Below are 21,534 nucleotides of genomic sequence, written 5' to 3'. Positions count from 1 at the left end.
GGCGATAGGTTCAGGAACCTCGTTGGACATTATACTGCATACTGCTCTACCATTTTCAATACAACTTCCGGGAAAATGATTTGATTATTTATATTATAATATTATATTTATATATTAATTATTTTATATTATTTTATGGCATTTGATTTTCCGTATTCAATGTTTTACCCCACGTCATTGTTAAGTTTGAAAGCTTATCAATATTGTAACGATTAATAGATTAAATATTAAAAAAACAGAGCCGGACTTTAGTAGGAAAAAGCCGGAAATTAGTTTAAATAAATTGTGTTCAAATGTCAAAACAAAAAAAAATATTAAGTGTGGCATATCATTGTACTCAGGAGACCGAGTTCTTTAAATCTGAAATAAAAAATTCAGGTCCGTATTTAAAAAAATTAAGTTCGCCTCTGTATCTCAAAAATTATCAGCTAATTTGAAAATCTAAAAATACTAACAGATAGCCCTAATAATGTGGCTATGAGAATGTGCAATTAGTTTTTTGATTTTCCAAAAAGTAACGACAGGAAAAAATAAATTTGATTTTAAAAAAAATCAGTTTTTCCCAAAAAACTCAGCAATCCTTGAAATTTTTAAAACTTTTTTGATGTCATCTTGGTGAACATCCCAAAGCGCAACTTTGCCCCAATTTAACCATGTCCGTATCTATTACGGTTACCGAGATATCAATGCTCGTACCTCGAATTTGTAGCACCCTGTATACACAAGTATGTTTATTTTGTTAATTTAAATTACTATTATAAATTTTAACAATTTGTTGTTATCTTACCCCACAAAGACTGCACAATAGCAAGATAGCCTTAAGCTTATCGAAAATACAGCACATCGCAGACAGTTCAATTTAGGTTAGGTGAATAATCGAATTTTACAAGGGGGTTCCCCGACGAAATATTCTCTTCTACACCCTCTGCGTATATAACAGGTATATACCCAAATTTCTTTATTATACCCATTGGGGACTTACCCACCGCTCATCACTGTTTATGAGACACCTACACAGAATTTTGAGTGTATTTCGTATTGTTTTAGGGTCAGGAAATAATAATTTGGCCAGATTAACAGCTATGGCGTTGTCACATCTGTTATTGGCACCCCCTTCGCCACGTTTACCCGCTCACATTCCCTTGAGAAGGGCCGCCATTGACCTTATAGGGCGGGGATTCACCGTTTGGGCACCCTTCCTGGATATAAGCAAAGTTTTATTAGGTAAGTATCAAAGTGAAGTCTTCGAAATTATTTAGAAAGTATAGTAGAATTTTGTTGGTAATTAAGGTATTACATATTATAATTTATTGTTTAAGGTCTCTTGGAATTGTGCTCCGAAGCTGACAAATTAGTGCCCAGTATGACGTATGGCCTTCCTTTAACACCTCAAGCCGATTCCTGTCGCACTGCTAGGCATGCACTGACATTAATAGCGACAGCAAGGTTTGTATTCTTTTTTTTATTTGAAGTAATTACTAATTATACAGAAGTAAGTAAAACGCTTCTTCTTTTTACTTAAGAATTTACGATCTTTTGCAATGGCTATAAAAATCCTAGATAAAAATACAATTAAAATTAATAAAATATAGCTAGCAACAGCATACGGTAGTCAGTTGTATCCATAGAGAAAGCCTAATAATTAGCTTATACAGCAATTAACTTTTTAGTTCTGACCACACTTTCTCTTGACGGATGATAATCAAAAGCCCAAAATTCCTATAAGAAAAAACTTAAATTTTTTAACTTCAACAAAATAAAAATTTTAACTTCTACAGAATGGCTCAAAAAGTGTGAGTGGATCGAGATGTTTTTTTTTTTAATGAAACACTGTATATTTTTGCATTTTTGGCTTCCTTTCTGATCACTTTACATAATCCTAAGATATTATTGAATATGTTTGATAGTTTCAGAAATATTAATAAAATCCTTTTTAATATCCGTTTATATATTCTTAAAGTTGGTCAACCTCTGGACAAAATATGCTGTCAGCTGGTGAACAAATCGTGAAGCTTTAAAGGAATGAAACATGTGATTAGGGGTGGAGTCAAAAATATCGATTATTTGCCGTATTTCCCTCAGAGTAATCTATATTAGCTCGGATTTTTGCGAACTGTAATAGGGCTCAGCTGATTAAGAAATTTAAACAAAACTATTATTTCATTGTTGATTTTAGATTATTTTTGCAGTTATTTTAAGGATTCTAAACCGTACTAACAAAGAAATTATTATTTCAATATGTTGGTGCATAATGCTAATTACTGGTAATTATTAATATTTAAAAAGAGTTACATACACTTATTATTTTATTTCGATTTGACACAGGGCTATTAAAGAACCATTTCATTCTTAGATTATTTTATTCTAAATTGAGGCTTTACGAATTTTACGATAAGACTTTTTTTGAAATCAAAACTTTTACATTCTTGATTAAATTTTTTCTTAATTAAAAATAAAACTTGGCACTTGCTTCAATAATATTATTTGACATTTAAATAAATATTATGTACTTAATACACCATTTAAATCTTTATTACACGAAGTAAATCTTTCTTAGTGTAAAACATGATCAGAGTCAAGTTTGCTTTAACTTTGTACCATATGAAAAAAACGGCGTCCACTTGGCTGGGAAATGACGATCGACGACATTTCCCATATAAAATGACAGCGATCTTCATTTCATAGCCATCGCTGACGCCGTTTATTTTCGATCAAGAATTCTAGAAACTGAAAATATTATATTTTAACTCACAAAGCCCGTTAAACCATAAGAGTGCCATCTTAGAAAAAGCGGAACGGCGCGGCGTATCGACCTTGAATAGATTTCTAGTAATTCTATTGGCTGAAATTTTTGACAGATGAATTTTTCAGCCAATAGAATTGCTGAAAATCGATTCAAGGTCATTACGCTGATACGCCGCGCCGCGCTGCGCCGTTCCGCTTTTCTAGGATGATGTGGATGCACCCTAAAACTTTCTGGTATATTATTTTATTAGGAGTAAAAATGACACTTTTCGTGGCGAGAATGTACGTTTGACATACAGCCGAAGCACAAAAAGTAATTTTTACTCCGAATAGAACATGCTATTTTTTTTTCAAACGCCACAAATAATTTTTTAAACAATTTTAAACGTTCCAAATAATATAAAAATATTTAAGTCATACCTTGTAAGTAATTATATATCGAGAAACTATGGTTACGGCTCGTTAAATTTGAGACTTATGTCATTTTAGTAATATATTTTCATACCCAGTGCCGGATACAGAGGGGACCCCATGGGGCCCGGGCCTCCCCTAAAATCTGTAAATTTGGTTAAATATTAGCCTTTTGAGTTAAAAATGGCGCCCTAAAAAGCATATTCTACGTGACTTTTTTTGGGCCCCCCCTAAAATAAATTCCTGTATCCGCCCCTGTTCATACTTTTATGCTTAGGCGTAAAAGTGCTTTACTTTTATGCCTAGGCGTAACTGGTATATTTTTCTGCTACCACAAAGTTATTATACAGTGATAAATGATAAGATCATATTGAAATACGCTACTGGGTAAAAACATTGGCTAAACTTTATCAATAATATACTCAGTTTCAAAAGTTATTTTCCAAAATAATTCATATTTTTTAATTTGGTTAATAAGACTACATTAATTTAATTTAAAATAAATTTAATCAGATTTTTTTTCTTATATTCAACTACAAGAAAACCAAAATTATATTATAACGCACTTTTAAACGAACTTGAAGGAAGATTATAATGTATCTATCACAATACTTAATAGAACTACTACAATTCGAAGAAAAACAAAAAGAAAAAAATACCCAAATACCTTTACCTACTATTCAACAACAAAATAAATGAATATAACCTCTTACAAGAACACTACACAACTACTTAAGTTACTCTCTTAGTTTTACTCTACACTAAACAAATTATCAAACTTATTAATTAATCAAACATAAAGAAAAAATAGTCAAATTACCCCTTCACCTACTACTTAACTTCAAAATAAAAACACTACTAAACTACTTCAGTCTACACTAAACGTTATAATCAAACTTAATAAATTAATCTAATTTTACACTACAACTACAAAGAAACAAGAAAATGTTTTAAAACTAGAAGAAACAAAACTTCGATACGTGCGACCAGTATAATAGATCAAGCGGACAAAGAATATAAAATACTTTAAAATGTGTATTCAGAAAGAAAAAATATCTCGAAAATTATCCGAACAAACATTTTTTTTCTTATTAGTGAGAAACATCGGCCTCGTCGGCCTTGCGAAATTTGTCGTGTATTTACAATAATGGTCAAATTGTATAATTACCAGCTTTTATAGCATATCTAATAGACAAAAAGTAACTGGTCGATTAGTAACCAGTTGGCACAATCCGAAAATTATCAATTTTTATTTTCTCTGTTTTTATTGGTCGCTTCAAAATTCAGAGTAACAAAAAATATTTTTGTGTAGTAAAAGACTGTGAAATACGCCCACCATCTGGTGCTTTACATCCATAAATGTCTTAGGTTGAGCTACTTTAAAAATTCATATACAAGGATAAAATATAAATAAATAAAAAAATGTTTTTTTTTTGAAAAAAATATTAAAAATACAAGAAATGACCTGCAATCAAAACTATACTAGGTATTTACTATAGTTGGTCTGTACTTAATTTGCTATAAATATCGTAATCTTAAACCACACAAGGTGTTAAAAATTCTATGCCAAACATTCTAAAATATAAAAGTTTTTCTTGTTTTTTTTTAATAGAACACCCTGTATATTATTCCATTGTTAGATGGAGAATTAAAAGATGAACAATTTTAACAAGCCTCTTAGGATCTTAGGTTTTACTTTACGAAAAAGCTTTGTTTGGACTTTCAGACCTTATGTTTTTCATCAAAATAAGATAATATGCCGCGCTATGGAACTTAGAAAGTGGATAATAATAATTGTCCACCCTGTATATTATTCCATTGTTAGATGGAGAATTAAAAGATGAACAATTTTAACAAGCCTCTTAGGATCTTAGGTTTTACTTTACGAAAAAGCTTTGTTTGGACTTTCAGACCTTATGTTTTTCATCAAAATAAGATAATATGCCGCGCTATGGAACTTGGAAAGTGGATAATAATAATTGTCCACCCTGTATATTATTCCATTGTTAGATGGAGAATTAAAAGATGAACAATTTTAACAAGCCTCTTAGGATCTTAGGTTTTACTTTACGAAAAAGCTTTGTTTGGACTTTCAGACCTTATGTTTTTCATCAAAATAAGATAATATGCCGCGCTATAGAACTTAGAAAGTGGATAATAATAATTGTCCACCCTGTATATTATTCCATTGTTAGATGGAGAATTAAAAGATGAACAATTTTAACAAGCCTCTTAGGATCTTAGGTTTTACTTTACGAAAAAGCTTTGTTTGGACTTTCAGACCTTATGTTTTTCATCAAAATAAGATAATATGCCGCGCTATGGAACTTAGAAGGTGGATAATAATAATTGTCCACCCTGTATATTATTCCATTGTTAGATGGAGAATTAAAAGATGAACAATTTTAACAAGCCTCTTAGGATCTTAGGTTTTACTTTACGAAAAAGCTTTGTTTGGACTTTCAGACCTTATGTTTTTCATCAAAATAAGATAATATGCCGCGCTATGGAACTTAGAAGGTGGATAATAATAATTGTCCACCCTGTATATTATTCCATTGTTAGATTGTTATTACATTGTTAGATGGAGAATTAAAAGATGAACAATTTTAACAAGCCTCTTAAGATCTTAGGTTTTACTTTACGAAAAAGCTTTGTTTGGACTTTCAGACCTTATGTTTTTCATCAAAATAAGATAATATGCCGCGCTATGGAACTTAGAAGGTGGATAATAATAATTGTCCACCCTGTATATTATTCCATTGTTAGATGGAGAATTAAAAGATGAACAATTTTAACAAGCCTCTTAGGATCTTAGGTTTTACTTTACGAAAAAGCTTTGTTTGGACTTTCAGACCTTATGTTTTTCATCAAAATAAGATAATATGCCGCGCTATGGAACTTAGAAAGCGGATAATAATAATTGTCTTCTATATAGTCTGTGGTCAAACGAAACTGTGTAATTAAACACACAATGTGTTTACATTTTTCTTGTGAAAGTTTAATGTAATAAATAAGCTTATATGTTGGGTCATAATAATAAAGCTTATATGTTGGGTCAAAACAGATCAATGTATCTATATGGTTTGAATATCTTTTAGAGAGGTTTGTGGTCTTATCTTTGTTAAGATGGACCTTAAGGCATTGTAGATTTGCATACAGTGCTTATGTTACACCGTCTCCTGTTGTTTAATAATATATTTTCAGTATAACTCTCAAGATATTTTTTTAGACCTGCAGCTTTCATAACAACAATGGCCAAAGAGGTGGCTAGGTACAACGCCATGCAACAGAACGCTCAAACGTTGAACATTAACATGAACAACAACGTTTTGCACAAAGCGAAACCTGAAATACTTAGAGGCGTGGAGTTGCTCATAGAGAAAATGCAGACGGAAATGAGCACTCTTCTAGTTGAGGTAAAAAGAGATAGCTTTCAGCATCATTGTGACGTCTTTGAACATGCAACCAGCAATATGCTAAGTCCTATTATTGTATTTTTCCGTTCTCTACCTTAAGTCAGCTATGCTTAAGAGTCTATTACGTTGTACTGTTGGGTCGCTCTCAGGGGTTGGGTAAAGCGGGTGTGCGGCCGAAGGAAATATATATTATATTTTAGAAATCTGCCTAAGGCTTAGCCCGATCCTGTCGTGTTAAGCTACACCCAAAATTCCAAACACTCGTGCTTTGATTATGGCTTGATTAAGGTTTACAGAGCTTCAGCATTTGCCATGAAATAGCGAGCAATCAATTTAGTCCAAACATAAGGTATATTTTGTTGATGTTTGACCACCAAATCTTAAAGAAGTCATCTAAAAATGTGCTACAGTACCGACATAGTATAATCCTTTATCTTTAATTTCCTTCTTCATTTGTGTAAAAATACCTAGCCAGTTAAAACTTTAAAAATAAAACGTTAAATGCCGAACGCTTATTTTGAAATGGACTCTTAAGGTTCAAAGTAAATAAGCAAGTAGAGGTAAAATCATGGAATAGGATCGATGGAATGCTGGTTGCATATATAGTAGGCAGTAATCTCTAATGAGGCCTTTTAAAACATTTATTTAACGCTGTCATTCTTGATAATGATTATTCCTTAGCTAGTGGACATTATCCTCCATTGTTTGGATCCAAGTCAACTAAAAAACAAGAGCTTGCAAAATGTTTTTCCTGCTATCTGCAAATTTAACCAAGTATCTCATTGTCCAACGACCAGAAGAATAGCAGGTTGCATTATTATTATTTAAATAAATATTTTAAAGTCTACATAATGTTTTTTTAGTGGGTTCACATTTGGGATCGTTAACCATTCACGAGCTAAGACAAAACAGATGTACAGTGATCCACGCCCATTCTGAAGCTGTTACAGCATGTGCTTTCAGCCCCGACGGTAAATTTTTGGTTAGTTATGCTTGTGGAGAGAACAAACTGAGTTTTTGGCAAACCAGTACTGGTAAGATATTTTTTTCAGAATAGACTATTCAATAAAACACTCCACTTTTTTTAACTAAGGTATGTTTGGTTTGGGCCAATCACAAACAAAGAACGTCAAATCCTACAGTACGGCGCCCATTGCCGATGTTGCCAGACTTAATCCTATGCGATTAGCTCGACTGATCTGGATCAATAACAGGACAGTAACCCTAATGCTTGCTGATGGTTCAGAAACAAGATTTAACGTTTAATGGTAAGTTATCGTCTGACATCGAAAATTTTATATTTTTCTTGAGATTTTTTGAGAAATTTTCAAGAACTTTTAAGTACTGCGGGTTTGTTTTCCCTAATTATTTATCGACAATGTATTGATGCACTGCGACCCATATACCAATACCAATATTCTGCATATTTGTATAAGTTTCCAGTAATTTTAATTTTCCGCATAAAAAATTATCTAAATTACTTTTTAATCATTCTAGAGGGCACTGTTATAAAAAATATATAAATTGTAAAATTAGTAATTTTTTAATGGCCATAATGCGTTCTTTCAAAATCACTGAACGACTAAATCATATCCATAGATGCAGTGACGTACCGTGACTTTGAATTTTGAGACCAAAAACTGACAAATAATGTGTCAAAAAAATCATATTACAGCTATATGTTTTATTTTGCATAAAAATGTTAACTAATAAGTTAGAGTAATTATATTTTTTCCCTAACTAAGTGGTTTTATCGCTAAATTTAACTAAAGCTAAGTACAACACAAATCTTAAATGCGTGGACTATTATAACAACAACTACATCGTAAAAGATTATTTTGGTAGCATTCTGAACGAGGATTCAAGTTAAACTTTTTAGAAAATAATTTAAAGGAAAAATGAACCTGCTCGCAGATGGTTGTTCCGAGTAAAATCCTAGAGCTCTATGATTTGCTTTTATAAACTCTGGCACATGATGCAGAATTGCATGAATCTTTGGAGTTATTTTAATACCTAAGTTGAGTATTTCCAATATAAATTGTTCGATGTCATGTTCAAAATGTTTATTTAGTGCTTGACCAAAACAACTCGAAACTACTTGATTGAATGCAGAAAACACTGCTATATATTTATTTCCTAAAAAAAAGATGTTTAGGTTTTTGCTTCTAAAAACTTTGAATAGGATTCTTTACCGGGCGATATCGTCTTCAAAATATCCACTTTCTTTAAAAGTTGTCTGGCGTTATTTCCGTTACATTTTCGATAACGATCTAGTTTCAATCCCGCTTTTTTTTATCCATTCTGTTGCAACATTGGTATTCTCCAATCAAAACAATCAAATAGTTTTTGAACCACACCTAACAAAAGGCAAAGCTCAGAAGGGGGAATATACATTAAGACAGGTGTTTCTTCGTCGCCAATGATTAAAGGTATGTTTATACAGTTTCCTAAAAAATAATTGCCCTTTTTTATATCGTTCATTGAACAACGGTTTAAAAAATACAAAAAAATTATTTCAAACAAAAGCGCTTACTAAAATCTTTGGTTTTTGTTATATTTCCTCCATACATTTATATTTTCTCCGCCATACATTTATATTTTCTGTAATACTTTTTATAGTTCTGAATGATCCTTTAATTTCCATGTCTTTTACGATGTATTTGTTATTATAATAGTCCACGTATTTAAGATTTGTGTTGTATTTAGCTTTAGTTAAATTTAACGATAAAACCACTTAGTTAGGGAAGAATTATAATTATTCTAACTTATTAGTTAACATTTTTATGCAAAATAAAACATATAGCTGTAATATGATTTTTTTGACAAATTATTGTTTCAGTTTTTGGTCTCAAAATTCAAAGTCACGGTACGTCACTGGATCTATGGAAATGATTTAGTTGTTCCATGATTTTGAAAGAACGCATTATGGCCATTAAAAAATTACTAATTTTACAATTTATATATTTTTTATTTTGAATCATATAAAAACCGAACAGTGAGGGCGTCACTACTAATATATACTGTATACTCTCTGTTTCTTAAATAAGTGCAAATATTTCAATTGGTGGTATATTTCGTCCCCAGAAACACGTCCTTGAGTTTTTTGTTGTAAAAAAATTGTTTAAAATTTTACGTTTTTATTATATCCTATGGGAGATTTTAAATTAAAAAAAATGGTGGCAGTAGGTTCATTCTCCTGAAATTTCTTGATGGAGTATCGAAGCTTTTCAATGTTAGCACTTTCTAAGTGATGCACATTCGGGGATGCATTTGGGTATTTATAAGTTCATAGTAATTTTAACTTTCTATGCAATAAATTGCAAAAAAAAATTTAGTGATTAAACTAATAATTCTAGAAAAAAGCGCTGTCCTTATTTTTAAACACATACTAATACATACAGGGTGTCCCAGAAATAAGTGCAAATATTTTAACTGGTAGTATAGTTCAACCCCAGAAACACGCCTATGAGGTTTTTTTGTGAAAAAAAATGTTGAAAATTTAAAATTTCTCTTGACATTTTCCGGGAAATTTGAAAAAACTTTTTAGTGCCACTTGTTTATTCACCTGCGATTTCCCTACGGTGTATCTAAACCTTGCAGTGTTGCAACCTCCTATGTTATCCACATTCTACCTAATTCGGCGGAACATTGTTCTACATTTATAAATTCATAGACAAATTTCTACTCAAAAATTAGGAATGTTAAATTTAATCTTTTATCAGTGCTCATTATTAATAATTATAGAAAAAAAAACACATTAATTATTTTTAGTACTTACCCTTGCAATGAAAACTTAACAAAAACCACCGAAAATTAACTAAAACATTACGTTTATGACGTTTACGAAAATCTTTGTTATGCTGCAAAATAACTTTATTTTGGAATAAATTTAATAAAATGATTCATATTATTCACAATCAGGTCACAAAAAAGAAATTCTAAAATGTTTATCGTAATTTAGAATTCAATTCAAGAAATTTAGAAAACAGCCCAACGAATAATCGATTCATTTTTGTTTTGTTTGTTTTCTTTCATGTTTCTCTGTTTTATTTGAACCACTGTTTTATAAAACACCTTGAAAAGCGTACATTACTTTGAATACCTTTCTGAATGAATAAATGTTGAGAATTATTGTCTCTTATCGCCACTTTACGAACTACTTTCAATCTAAGAAAATACATGTTTGACTCAACAATTATTGACAACGTATTTTGTTTTTTCGCCATTTTTTCGATTTATTTCGACAATTCCATCGACAGCCTAACCGGTCGTTCTTCTCTGGCCTAACCGTCAGCCAAGAACCGCCGCGTGTGAACTGGTCCTTTGAGTCGCCGGTCGCCGCGCCGTCGTGGCGGGCTTGCGTCAGACGACGATGTTAAGCAACGTTGCCGTAGTTACAACAATTTCAAATTCAAGACATTCGAAGCAATCAAATTCGTATTAAATGTTAAAAATAAAACAGAGAAACATGAAAGGAAATAAACAAAACAAAAATGAATTGATTATTCGTCGGGCTGTTTTCGATGTATTGAATTCTGAATTACGATAAACATTTTAGAAATTTCTTTTTGTGACCTTATCAATAACCAATTCATTTGTGTTTTGTTTGTTTCCTTTCATGTTTTTCTGTTTTATTTTTAAAATTTAATAAGAATTTGATTGCTTCGAGTGTCTTGAATTTGAAATTGTTGAAACTACGGCAACCTCGCATGATGCAAGCTCGACACGGCGGCGCGACAAAGGAGCAGTTACCAGTGATGCGCCGCTCTCTTGGCCGACGGCCGACGCGACGATTGGGCGCCGTCGATGGAATTGTTGAAATACATAGAAAAAATAGCGAAAAAACAAAATACGTATTTAAAATTGTTGAGTGAAACATGTATTTTCTTAGATTGAAAGTAGTTCGGAAGTGACAATAGTGGCGGTAAGAGACAATAATTCTCAACATTTATTCATTCAGAAAGGTATTCAAAGTAATGTGTGCTTTTCAAGGTGTTTTGTAAATGAGTGATTCAAATTGTGATGAGGCCTATATGAAAATAATGTGTTAAAAATGGGGACTGTTATTTTAGTAGTTATTATAATAGCATGTACAAGTAAAGCAGCACAGTGAAGTGTATTTTAGTTAAGTGTATATCGAAAAAGAGAACTGTCACAGTTACATCGATCTGTCATAAGTATCTTTTTTAATGTTGGCTTAAGTTTTTTAATTTAACTTTTTTAACACATTATTAAAACATTTAACTTTTAATTTATTTTATGTAATAATATCACAATCTTAAAAATGTAATGCATCTCTGCAAACTCCTCAGGTGTTGTGATTTTATGACTTATTTTTAACATATACTTTCTTGTCCCTATGGCAACACAGTGCGTCGAATTAACTGAAATCCGGGCGTGATTCGGGTAATTGGATGTAGTTGGCGATATCTGCCGGCGGTTCTCAAAATGTTGCGATTATTTTTTTAAATTTTCCAAGTTAAATAACTCGGTTATTTTCAATTTATTTTAAAAATGGTAAAGAGAAAATATGTTTATTTTGACCAGATCTACCACCCCTTAAAATATCTGCACTCATTTCTGGGACTCCCTGTATATTTGATATCAATTAAAGTTTAACTATGTAATCGAGGGCGCAATTTGTAAATTCATTGTTGCCAACCATGGACATATTCGGCGCCCGGCTGACTAACTGTAGATATTTTAAATTTCGCGCTGGGGATTCAGGTGGTAGCTCTGCTGTAAAACGTGAAGTTACCACATTTATTTATTTAAAAGAAAATATGTAAAAGTGGGCAACGCTGTGCCGGTCAAGCTTAATCACGTGACTAAAAGTTTATTTGATATGAACCAGTGGCGGCTCGTGACCCGTGTGACTGGGTAGGCGACAGAATTTTAATTGCGTCTATTTGCCCCCCCCCCTAATTTACATAATACCCTAGCCCAGTTTGTTATATGTTATCTCTGGGTTAAAAACATAGCTCAAAAATATTTAGGACAAAACTAAAGCAAAAATAACAGCATTCAACGTAATGACATAATGATTGACATAATGTTACAAGTATAGTTTTTATTAATCTATTTTATCTATTATTTTTATTATCTATTATTATGGAGTCACTATGGAGTGTATCATAGAATTTTATTTTATTTTTATTTTTTTACGCAAAGTTAAAAATTGGTATGGTATTGAGAGAAAGAATAATTATGTTTTATATATTAAATTGATGAGTCGGTCTCTTAATAAAGAAAAGTTATTTATTATTATATCAGTAAAATCATAAGATTGTTGAAAAGCTGTGAAAAGGTCTTATTAGATTGAAAGTAAGGCGATAAACGTTTATTTTTCATGGATTTTAATGCATTTCAAACATGAAAAATGTCTCTCAACCCAAGTACTTGTAAATGGTGTAGTAACAAACAAAAGAAACAATTTGAAAGCCTCTGGAAATATATTTCCAGGATTATTCTCCTTAAATTATTTTATGCTCGAAATTATCATACCTATTATTAAAACCTGCAATTTATTCATTAAGTTATGTTGGCCAATAACATTTTTTGTTTGTTAAATCGCTATTAAATGCGTTGGAAGTTGGAAATGTACCTATCAATATAACAAGTTTGTTAAATCAGATGTTAAATGCGTTGGAAATTTTTTATAGGATTCTTTAAATTTCGGATCCGCAAGAGATAAATAAAAATAATTGAGACATACGAGTACCTATCTGCAAACCTTATTTCTAAATGTATAACAATAATGTTATCTAATATTTCATGAAATAAAATTCGCAAAGATATTTGACTTAGCCGCGTTTATTAGCATATCGAATTGAAATAGCACAGAGACTTTTCTGTAATATCTGTTGTATCGCCTTCTTGCACCGAACAAAATAACGCGCTTTTTTATTTCGGACTCTTTTATTTCTGTGGCGTGTTCTGAAATACAACCGGTTATATCATTTTTAATAATCTCAGACAAGCCCGAAAAATGTTCCAATTTGCTTTAAACGTGTTTTGAATTTTCATATAAAAGTTTTAAATGCTACATATAATGAATCATATGAAATATCCCCTTAACGCAACGTGATATATCTCCTTATGAAATATCCGGAATATCCCCTTAACATCTAAGCCTACCGAACCACCACGACTTCTTGCGAAGGCGACCGGAAATTTCGCCTAAGCCCCGCCTTAATATGATACAACTCCGACTTATGTCGCGTCGCTACCGCACGATGAGTTATACAGAGACAGAAGACTGAAAACTACGTCGTGCATCGACTCTAATAGTAGGCGATGTAAAAATCGCCGAACAAAGGCACTCCAACGGTCAAAATTATTTTGTTTTCTACGCAGCGGGACAGTCAGCGGTCAGCGGACGCCAGCGGTAGTGAATATGTTAATATACAAGACCACAAATATTAAAATAATATTGATTATTATTATTAAAACACACTTCTGTGTATTAACAGTATTTTTATGTATTGGCAACATTAATAATAAATAATGTAATGTAATAAATCGCTTAAATTGTGCTAAAATCTTAGGGTGGGCGCCGCCTACCTTGCCTACCCTGACGAGCCGCCACTGATATGAACTATATTTAGTTATTTTAAATTAAACTGAAAGATTAAATCTTTACAATTATTGCATAATCTCTTATCGTTATATTAACATTTATTTTCAATATTTTGTCCTGGTGTCAGCATAGGGCGTCGAATAAGCTGATAGCTGGCTGATTGTCTTTTAATGTCGGCGGTTCTATAGAAAGGTTTTTATTTTTAATTTATCACCGTTATTTAAAATACTTGCACTTATTTTAGAGACACTATTTTATTTTTGGCTGGACTTACTCTAAATGTAAAGATTATATGCAAATGGACCTAATATTTGTTAATTTCGTAAGTGTAGAGTTGGAAAAGTAAAACATTAGGAGGAGCAGAAGTCAGACAATAATTTGAAAAATGACGATCGAAAATTGAACTCAGTTTGGAGTCTAGTCTTTTTTTTAAATATATATAATATATAGAAAATGTTAATTTTTTCGAGTATTAAATAGTAATTAAGGATTATTTGGTGAACTATTTCAGCTTTTTGAAAGTGGTTTAGATGGATGTTATTTTTATGTAAAAAGTGCATAATCTACAGCAAAAATCTGGATTTTTTTTTATCTAAACGTTGGCTAGTTTTATCATCCACGGATTGATATAAACTAAAAAAAAAAGATTTTTATTATAGCATATGAACTTCTAGAGAAAATAAACTGATTAAACAATTTATAGAAAGTGTGCCTCAAGCATAAAGAAAATTTTACCAAATATCTTAAGAGATCGACTAGTATAATTTACATAATACCTATATTAAAAAACATCCCTATGCACGAACGCAAACCTTATAATCAAGTCAAGTATGTATGTATAAAGCCTAAATCTAATGAACTAATAAATCTTATATCGATTTAGTTTAAAAAAGCAATATTTAGTTTAAAAAATGGAAAAAGGTTTTATAGCTGGTAGAAAATTGCGTATGTGCCATAATCATACAGAAGGCTCGTTTAGATGGTGCCTCTTTTAGTGCAGTGCTGCACATAATCGGGCATGCAACATTCTTTATGTAACTAGTCGTAGCTGTTCCATGCCCCATAAAGCATGCCCCATTCTGTTTACATGCTCTGAAACATTCAGCAACTATGGGACGAAGACTGACGTATCCGCTACTAATGTAATTTAAAAGAAATTATAGTAAGAACTATTTGGATGCATGATAACGTTAAATAAAAACGTTTTGAAATATTTGACGTCATTTTTTCACAGAAATATTGAAAACGCGAAACTATTTTTAAGCTTTAGATTTTAGACAAACTACCGATAAGACCACGTGTTTCCCTGGCAACCTGTGTTAACAACTGCATCGTTAGTAAAAGCGTTGGCGAGTTGTTTTAAGACGATTGATCTGAGAATAAATACTTCGTGCTTTGTCAATGTTGTAACATTTGAGCGATATGCAATAATCACTTCGATTTTATCTTACACATAGCGCGAACAATTTTAGGTGAAACACTAAGCGAGCCTCCATTGGGTATGATGTAGCATATCGTCAGATTGGCAACATCGCACTATACTTCACCAGTACCACCTTGAAGAATTTTAAGGCATGCGCATTTTCAACTACTAAAAAACCTTTTTAGCAAAACACTTTTCTGTTTCTTGGAAAAAAAGTTAATATATAAAAAAAATCAAGGTGCCTCAACTGTACTTTTTTTAAGCCATTTTTTACAGCTATCAATGCAAGATAATGTGTTATAAACTATTGATTTGTTATTAATAGTAAGAATTATTATATTATTGAAAAGGTTACATATAATATGTAACCGCCTAAACATGTTATCCAATATCGTTGTTGAAATTTAAGAGCCCATAATGATAAGATACTATATTTATGTAACAAATAATAAATGTTGCTAAATGAAATGGTAATTTATATCTTCTAAAAGTATTTGTTAGTGTATAGAAGCGATGTATAAAAGTGAAAAAATCTAAAAAAATCATGTTTGTTATACGAAGCGATCCACAGTGATTGAAACAGTTGGCAAAACTGTGTTAGAGGATTTTAGAATTAGTGATTGTGCGCGTTCAGGGAACACAGCGGCTGACCGACCGCTGAGTATTTTACTCAGCGGCTGACTGTTTTTGCGTGTAAAAAGAGACCGTTTAGGGAAACCGCTTACTCAGCCACTCAGCCGCTGACCGTCCCTGAACGCGCCCATTGTTACTGATGGTAAAACAAATTATCTTGTTACTGATGGTAAAACAAATTATCATTCGAAACATTTCAGCGACGTATGTCAATCATATTTATTATAAAGACTATATCACAGATTAGGTATCCTATAAGTACACAGATAAAAATCTTGTCCCTAATTCGTGGTACGAAAATTGTTTTTTATTACGATGAGCAAACGAGTAAATTTTCTTGTCCGCAAAAATAAACTCCCGTTTAAACAGCGTAATAACTGGGCCGGTCAGGCGCTGTGCACAATTTTAGAGGAAATAAGTGGGCATGCTTGTGCGCAAAATAGTAACCTAACTAGTGCGCGACTCCGAAAATTGGAACCACTAAAAACTGCTTTTGACGATAAGTTTATAATCTGTGACTATATCGCCTCTATTCTGCATTCTGTGAAGCCGAGCATGTGAAATACACATACAGGGTCGCTATTATGTATGGAAACGATCGATTATTAGGTAAAATATAGGAGGTACCGCAAAAAGTTAAATATAAAAGTTATAGGATTTTTAAATATCTATTAGCGAGTAATAAATTTAAGTATACAGGGTCGTTCATAAAGTCGTGGCACATCAAAGTTTCATTTTTTATAGAAGCCCCTGTATATTATTACACATTTCAATTCTTCCTTCAATTCTAAGCAAACATCGAAATACACACAATGTACTTCAAACCAACCGTTTCCGAGTTATTGACTTTTGAAAATATCACTTAAACAATTCGATTTAATTAATTTCGATGTGTTTAGTTTGATTTAATGATGCCATTCTGCCGAAACTGTGATACTGTTGTATGGGTTTTTAAATTCCTACTAGCTACTATTAAATTTAAGTATACAGGGTCGGTCATAAAGTTGTGTCACATCAAACTTTATTTTTTTAAATGAAACCCCCTGTATATTATTGCTTATTTCAATTATTCCTTCAATTTTAACGTAATACACAATGTACATAAATTGAGGAATTGAAATGTTAAACGAAAATTTTGTAATTTCCAGACTTGATATACCTACTCATTTTAAGTGTCATTTATGTTTTTGCTTGTAATAATACCTAATAAGTATTTGAATTTCTTATATTTATTGCTAACTAAATGAATAAAATCGGAATAGCTAACTATTTCAATCATTTTGGATCGCTCCGTTTATAAGATTGAGTTTTCTACATATTAAAAATGAATTTATTATAATCTGCATAAATATTTTTTTTCGTATACAGTGTCACAAGTAATAAATTAATTCCTTCTGATCATATATAACTCCTTAAAAAAACTTGTATACAGGGTGGAAAAAAAACATAATAGGAAATTATATGGAAAATAAAAATGAAAATTTTATTAAGAAAAAAATTGTCATATTATAAATTTTTGTCGTACTATATTATACGTATGTATATGTATATTATAGGATTAAGAAAATATTTGAAATACGCAACGTACACTATAATCGCAACATATATGTTTAAAAACTGAATACTAATTATTTACACCAAAGTTTACAAACATTAATAATTTCTATAATTTGTTATAAAATTGATTTTTGTATTTCATAATTAAGTTCAGTGTAATCACCGAATATAAATATATATACATATACAGTGCGATTATTTTTACTATGAACGTAATGTGAGATAAATCTGAGATTCAAAAATCAGTTGTATTACCAACATAATAGAAACTGTTTAGAGTAAAAATAAAAGGACTGTCTGTGCAGTATGTTGTTATTTCTATTGTAAATAAATGTTAAATAATATTATTTATTTCCTCCTTCGATTTTAGGTATTAGTTTTTATGGAATTAGACATGTAAATTATTTTAACAGTTCAAACTAACTTGTGAATATATGTTTTAATATTTCTTCTTATTTACTGTATTTACTGCACTATGAACTGATAATATTTTAAGTGAATATAAGTAAAAATATATCTTATGAGAAGTATTGAAGTAAATTGTTCAATGTTGAAGAAATATATATGTTCATAACCCTGAAATGTTTTCAAATGTTAATTCGTAAGAACTCTTATATAACGTAGTCCCGATTTTAATAATTGTTGTATCTCTTTCATGAAATTTCTGTCTGTATTTAAATGTGATTCTGATTCTAATGTTATAAAGCCTTTATGAATATATCTCTCCTATGGTAGTATTTACATTTTCAAAATATAAGGAATTTTCGAGGTCCTCGAGCATTTATTATTATTATTCTTTAATTTTAACTTAAAGAATATGGTCTCTTGATAATTTCTGTCGTTTCAGCTTCAACTGTTGAAGCAAGTCTTTCTGTGTTATGTACATAATATAACAAATTTTAGCAATACTATATGTGTCCATTTTAGTCAAATATATATTGATATAAGTGATGTGTTTAATTGTTTAGAATTTTTACAACTGTTTTATAATACCCGGGCACACCTAAAATTAAAACCACAAAATATTGGATAGAACAGCATATTGTATATTGTTTTATTTACATTAAATATAAAATATATTGCTTCTACCTCTTAATATTTCAGAACATGGATAATTTTGGAAACTCCTACCAACAATTTCAAATTTTGGTCTTAATTCGCTAAATTTTCTCTTAAATGGTCCACAACAAAAGATAAATAAAGAGAACACTACGTTTTTTATATTATATTTCAAAAAACAATATTCGGTTCGTTCTTATTTAATTACAAATATTAGAAAATCAATTTTCACTAGTTTATTTCACCAATTCTTCATAGAATATATTAGGCCAATTTTTTCTCCTTTTTAGTATAAAGCGCTACTCTCGTGTTTTTTTCAATTTGATGAAAGGATGCCTATATTTTTCTTGAAACACAAATCACTAATTAGTAGCTTAGTTCGGTTTTTGTTATTACCGATTATGGACTGTCCTAGAACTCTACAGCGCATGCAGATAGGAAAAAATTGCCTCATATTTCCCTCTGAGCTTACGTTAGTGGCAATTGGCCATTGAACAATATGGATTTTTTTGCATGGCGTAGTGACGTCACAGGTGATATGCGCAAACTGAACGACATTGGAGCCACTATCGATCATACCTTGTTTTCTTTGTATCATGGTTCAGAATCGGTAATAACACAAAACCCGAACTAAGCTAGTGTGACATCCATATACAACGACAACACTCTGAAACCTATGCAACCAACAAAACATAGAAATGTATTCTTAACATAATAGATTGATGCTATTCTATTTTGGACCTTAATTTAACTGCTCTTTAGGTTGAAACTAGACAACAAAATTGATAGAACTCCGCGAAATGTTGGTTCCATATCTAGTGGCGTCATCACTAACGTTCCATTTAAATATCGCTTATATAAGGTTTCGTAATATCTTACAGAGTTTAGATATAGTGTTATTGACGAAATGACAACCATTGATTCTATTATATTACTTAAAATATGACGAATATCATTAGATCACTTAATTTGATACTGGAAGAACATAAGATGTAAAATATCTTAAATCTATCATAGATAATCTAAATGTAGTAGCACTAAAAAAGATTTTTTTCTCAAACGTTTTAAAAAATCCAATATAAGGAAGTCATATTTTCGCTTGTTAGTGAGATTTAAAAATGTTATGTTTACTTCATAATCTAATTGAATAAAAAATATTTTCATTAATAACAATCATTTTTACAGTCTTTACACAAAATATGTTACTAGACATGAAAAATAAATAATTGTTCATATTATGTTCACTATTCATTAAAAATAAATAAATATACACAAATTTATACTTAAGGCATCTTCATTTTATATCTGTATTAGTATTCAATTATAGTGTGCCTTTTACATAATTTAATCTTAAATTTCGATTCTAACCTATTACATAATTTGTAAAAATAAATAGGAGATTGACATATAGAGAACATTTAAGAAATAATACATAGTTAAAAAATTATAAATATACATATAAAAATAAACATCTCTAAAAAAATATATATAGAAAAGTATAAACAATAAAAAATGTCTATATAAACAATAACAGTAACAAAAATAATTCGATAAATGTATCTAGGATTAAGTACTATCAATGTTAAAATGCAACAGCATGGAGTATTATAAAAAAACTCAACAAAAAGTAAATGACAGGTGGAGCTACATTGAAAGCCTATTATTTCAAAAAAAAAAGATGTAAGCGTCAGGATTAGTAGTTTAAATGTACCCCACATTTAGTCTACTTAATTTACTTTCTTATACTGTTTTTCTATTTCATTACTCAGTTTCCATCGTTTTTTTTTATTAAAACAAAACCTTTGAATAAAAAGATTAAAGAAGGAGCTTATCAGTATTTCTTAGATCGAAAGCGACGGCCGACTCTAAAATGGCCGACTTAAATTCCGGTTTATCAGTGCCGTTCTAATTTTATTCAAAACGTCTAAAAATATGATGTAGGGTAGACTCAATAATATGTTCTTTTATTTTACGTTGTCAATAAAGTTGGTAGTTATTAAAATTGCTATAAAAATATGCAATTCCAATAAAAATAGATAAGTTATAATAATTATTTATTAACACAACCATCCGATACGCTACTGAAGCAGATAAGTGAAATTGACGTATCTAAAATCTTTGACATCTAATCTTTGACAAGTAGTAAATAAAAACAAAAATGCAAGAAAAAAATATATAATTAGTTAATTTTGAGTGAATTTCATAAATGATCGGTTTACTACACATATGTATATTATACAGGGTGAGTCTTAGATAAGTGCAAATATTTTCAGGGCCGGTAGATCTCGATAAAAGAAACATATTTTCTATTTACCATTTTTTAGATAAGTCGCTCATAATCCAGTTATTTAAGTTTAAAAATTTAAAAAAAAATGTTTTTTTTTGGGAGAATTTTGAGAGCCACCGTATTTTTTCTGTATTTGCAATTTGCATCCCTTTTATTGCTGTAACCATAGAGTAAAGCCGTAACCATGATAATATCAGATATTAAGAAATTATACCGTGGGAAAATTTGTGGTGAACAGGCAGTTCTAAAAAGCTTTCGAAAAATATACAGGGAAATTTAAAAGAAAATGCACGATTTTCAACAGCTTTTCTAGCGAAAAAAACCTCATAGACGTGTTCCTGGGGTCGAAATATACCACCCCTGAAAATATTTGCACTTATTTAAGACTCACCCTGTATAGTCACTTACGGGCGAAAAGTTA

General features: G+C 30.8%; 1 protein-coding gene across 7 annotated transcripts in view; it reads left to right on the top strand.

The window, feature by feature from the left end:
* LOC115874152 (WD repeat-containing protein 7) overlaps positions 1–16,908 on the top strand; it is a 71,356-nt gene extending 54,448 nt beyond the window's left edge. For 4 of the 7 annotated variants that reach the window (XM_030889251.1, XM_030889252.1, XM_030889253.1 and 1 more), the window contains 6 exons: positions 1,048–1,224; positions 1,320–1,446; positions 6,389–6,575; positions 7,257–7,383; positions 7,439–7,609; positions 7,669–7,841. In XM_030889251.1, the coding sequence (XP_030745111.1) occupies positions 1,048–1,224; positions 1,320–1,446; positions 6,389–6,575; positions 7,257–7,383; positions 7,439–7,609; positions 7,669–7,841 (962 nt within the window). Of the gene's footprint in view, positions 1–1,047; positions 1,225–1,319; positions 1,447–6,388; positions 6,576–7,256; positions 7,384–7,438; positions 7,610–7,668; positions 7,844–14,398 lie in introns of those variants that run through there. The other 3 variants (XM_030889246.1, XM_030889250.1, XM_030889247.1) reach the window with 3 other exon arrangements.
* Positions 16,909–21,534: the final 4,626 nt, after the last annotated feature.

The sequence above is a fragment of the Sitophilus oryzae genome, unplaced genomic scaffold, assembly GCF_002938485.1.
Source record: "Sitophilus oryzae breed Bouriz unplaced genomic scaffold, Soryzae_2.0 scaffold_122_pilon_pilon, whole genome shotgun sequence".
NCBI lineage: Eukaryota > Metazoa > Arthropoda > Insecta > Coleoptera > Curculionidae > Sitophilus > Sitophilus oryzae.
Note: the sequence above shows the minus strand (reverse complement) of the source record. Positions and strands in the feature narration are given on the sequence as shown.